At 36.7% G+C, this 4,093-nt stretch overlaps 1 protein-coding gene across 1 annotated transcript; it reads left to right on the top strand.

The window, feature by feature from the left end:
* Nucleotides 1-990: 990 nt before the first annotated feature.
* Nucleotides 991-2,522, top strand: HDHD1 (haloacid dehalogenase-like hydrolase domain containing 1; the record flags this gene model as incomplete). Its single annotated transcript, XM_010135388.1, has 2 exons — nucleotides 991-1,030; nucleotides 2,304-2,522. Coding segments are annotated over exons 1-2 (259 nt in total), but the record flags the coding sequence as incomplete, so codon positions are not given.
* Between the last annotated feature and the right edge of the window lie 1,571 nt (nucleotides 2,523-4,093).

Raw genomic sequence — 4,093 nt, 5'->3', positions numbered from 1 at the left:
TGGAAGGGAACTGCAAGACTGACCTTTTGCCACAAACTGCAAGAAAGTCATCTACTAAAGATTGTTTATTAAGAAAAAACCCAAACTTCAGATTCTCCTTTCCTTTTTTTTTTTCTGATTGTTTCTCTAACTTAGAAGCCTTCAGCTCTAATTCTTCAGTGGTTCTGGATAGTTTAAACTGTTTTTGCAATTTCAGACCTGTTCCAGTTTTGGTATAGTTGCTAATGTTTTACACTGCTTATACTGGTTTTGTCTGTCTTGTTTGGCTACTAGTATCTTAAGATAAAAGTCTCAGATTCCCACTGAAAGGAATGTTAAGAATAGGAAAAAAATGGAGAATGAATGATGCACCATGCTTTCTTCAGTGGCATTTTCTGTTGCTCCCTCAGTGACTGTTTTTTGTAATGCTGTTGTATTTTTATGTTTGAGTATTTTGGCATAATGTTTTTTTTTTTTATTTTGGGGTTTGTTGGTTTTTTCTTTTTTTTGAGATGGAGTCGTCATTGATAAACTGTGGATAGTATTATCTTGAATTATTCTTTGGGCTGAGAGGCTCTTCCTTGTTCCAGTCTGTTTGCTGTTCAGATACAATTGGTTTCCTACTCTTTTCCTACATACCAAAACCACCAAAAGGATCTTGCAAGTCTGTGGATAGTTATGTGGGTTTTATCTTGGCAGTGGTGTTTCCTAAGCCCTGTGATAGTCCACATACCATGTGGAAATGTGGTGAATGTACCACTATTTAATACTCATATCCTCAGTTATATAGATATTCTAAGAATTGGTTCACTTGTGCAATTGAACAAGCTAAAAGCATGTACTGCCTGTGGGGAGAGTGGTCTAATGCCCAGAAAAGTACACTGGGTCTTTAGTTGGTCTTTCAGCTCAACATCCCTTCTAGTTACTGAAGGGGAACATGGAGAAGAGCTGTCTGGCAGACGGCAGAGCGTGTCTTCTGCACTCTAGTGTGTTCACACAATAGTAGGAACAATGATGGGATATGGCCCCAATGTTTCTCATTTGATCTCAGGTCAGAATCATCTGCTGATCTCAGGACAAATAGATTACTGTGTTTAAGGAGTAAAGCATTTGTCACACTGCAGGGAAGATCTTCACGTATATTGTAGTCACGGGCTCTGCTCTTCCTTCAATCTGTCTTCTTCGTAGTATTTACGTTAAAGGTTGAAGTTTAAACTCTGTTGTATGCTATTTAAATATTCTGAAAATGAGGCAATGTCCACGTGAATAATTTCACTATTATTATCCCTATAAAAAATATTTTTACATGGCAAAGGATATGTTGATAAGTGAAGTCCCTAATTTCTCTAAATAAATCTTGTAAGAGCAACTGCTTTCTTTCCTTGCTTTTGCCTTTCATCGCTAAAGTGATATTAATAAGCATACGTTTAGGGATACAAAAGAGAAAGACATACATGAGAAGGAAATTAAAGCACGGTTAACAGCAGTAGCTAGCATTTCAGTGGAGACTACTCAAAAAGATAATCAGATAATCAGAAAAGCCACTGTTAAAGACCTTTGCTGAAATGAAGCCAAGCGTCGAAAGGACTTCTCTTCCCTGTTATAGTGTCAATTAAATGTTACTGGCCTTCTTTTTCAAAGATTTGTCTGAGGGGAAAGACAGCAGGGATTGTTTGTTTGTATTTTTTTTTAAACAAATAAATTAGTTTGAAAACTAAAATCACCTTTGACATAGAACCTGATAGTTTCACTGGCAAAATTCAGCCTGAAGTTTGCTCTTGCCAGAACCCCCCTGGTAATACAAGTGGGTGTTTTCTGCTTGAGTAATCACATGTAAACGCAGAGGTGCCAGCAGCACTATAATAATGACTGTAGTGCCTTTGAAGGCACTCTGAAGCTTCCGTTCAAAGACTCTCTTAAATAATTAAATCTTTTTTTTTTTTCCAATTTACATGGAATATGTAATGACATCCCCCAAGTACCAGATTTCCTTCCCTTCATTTCTTTCTCTTGCAAAGAATAGAATATTTTTAATTAAGATGCTGCTCGCTAGCCCATATAGTAAAAAAAAGTGATGAAAGAGCAGGTCCAGATAGTTCTTTATTGTGACCCTCAATAACCTTTTCTTAACACAGAAGTGACAGCTTGAAAAACCTCGGTACTTCTGAAGTGATCTTAGAAGTCTAGCGTCCCTCTGCAAATAAAGGGAGGCAATTTTGTCCACTCCTGACATTTCGCTCTGTAGCCGTTTATGTGGCCCTCCTTGTTTGACTGGCTGCTCAGTTGACTGTACATAGTTTTAATTTTTTTTTTTTTTTTGGCAGATACGGAGCGTCTCTATACAGTAGTCTTTGAAGAAATCTGTGGGCGTTTTGGAAAGACCTATACCTGGGATGTGAAATCCTTGGTCATGGGTAAAAAAGCCCTAGAAGGGGCACAGATTATTCGAGATGTTCTAGATCTTCCAATAACCAAAGAGGAGTTATTACATGAAAGTAAAATGAAGCAGGAGAAGATATTCCCTACTGCTGAATTGATGCCAGGTATGTTTCTCTTCAATATTTATAAACTGTTTATGGAATTACTTAAATGCCAACCAAGGTAGAAGTTTTTAATCTGCCTTTCACAAAACGGTTTCTCTTACAGTTTCATCACTCTTGTTTTAGCAAGTTTTACTCAAATCTGCCAGTTACTTACCTGTTAAAGAGTTATTTTACCTGTTAAAGGGTACTGAAAACTTTTTTCTCATTTATTTGGAGAGTAGCTTCTTTTCTATACATTTTAAAAGAAGGAAAAAGACTAGGTAAATGTGCATGAATTCTGTTTTGTAAACCAGGCATTCTATGTAATAGTTGTTGGCAGCTGTGTAACTTGACAAGTTAGTTTTCTCTGGCTGTAAATGTAGTCTGTCTTGGTTAAGCACAAATACGCTTTTAATATGCAGGCAAATGTTTGAGCCCATGGGTTGTTTCAGCTGGGATTACTCTTCCCTAACCTGAACACTGAAATTTAAGCACAGTGTCTGAGACAGCTGTGTGTCAATGGAGAAGGAGGGTTGCTCAGGTTATCCTAAGACAGGTAAGTTTCATCACCTTCTGAAGATACATGTCTTTTACCAGTGATTGCGCAGGAGGCCCAAATGAGTAGCTTAAACCAGGTACCTCATGATAAGCAAGAGGATGAATCGTATCTGTGGTGTGAACTCATACTTTGATATTCCGTTACGTTTACATAGGTCTGACATGCTTAGAGAAAAGTCCTGAGCCTTGCAAGACAAAACAGTACCTTCTCCAAGGATTGCTCTTAACTTTTTGTACAATGGTAAACTTCCTATGCAAATATAAATATGAAGAAAAAGAAATGAAGTAAAAGGGAGTAGAGAGGGAGGAATAATAATAAAAGTATTAAAGTGAAATAACTACATCACTTTAACAAGCCTAACCGTTAAAATTTTTACTCTTTGAATGTGTTTGTTTGTTCTGACAATCTCTACAGCACATTAGTGATGTTTTAATTTTTAGATTTTTTTATACTTAGTTTCATAATGCATTAAGAGGATAAAAGTTAAAAATATATGATATGTTAGTAATTAATAACAAGCAGCAAAAATAAGATGTAAATTTTTTTACTTATCTTAAAAAACTTGAGTATTTTTTGCAGCCAACTTAGTTTTCTCTCTGATGTCTTTTAGTGGCATGATTTTTCAAATTTCATTTTTCTCCCTTATAGATCCACCTAAAACTGTAAGCCTGGTTAAACTCTCCAGAAAAGCGAGAAAGACGGAGGGATATGATTTTCACTTTTCATGTCAAATTTCTGGAACTAACTTTACAGCTATATCCTTTGCAAGACAAAAAAAAAAACCAAAACAAAACAAAAAACCCCCTTGGTCTGGGCCAGATGGACAAACTGAGTGAAATGTTAGGAGGCTCAGAAAAGAGCCACTGTAGTGTAACATCGCAGGTGATAGATGTCATTAAACGGCTATTCTGTGCTTGCTAGGGATTATGATAGTGTGGCTGAGATGGCTTGAACAGAGTTGCAGACAGGTGCTGGAACAGGTTAGCCGAAGTAAACATGAAGTTTTGTGCGTTCCTGCCTTCAAAAAGTGAAT

Source organism: Buceros rhinoceros, unplaced genomic scaffold (assembly GCF_000710305.1).
Source record: "Buceros rhinoceros silvestris isolate BGI_N320 unplaced genomic scaffold, ASM71030v1 scaffold5714, whole genome shotgun sequence".
Taxonomy (NCBI): domain Eukaryota; kingdom Metazoa; phylum Chordata; class Aves; order Bucerotiformes; family Bucerotidae; genus Buceros; species Buceros rhinoceros.
This window is presented reverse-complemented; position numbering and strand designations above follow the sequence as displayed.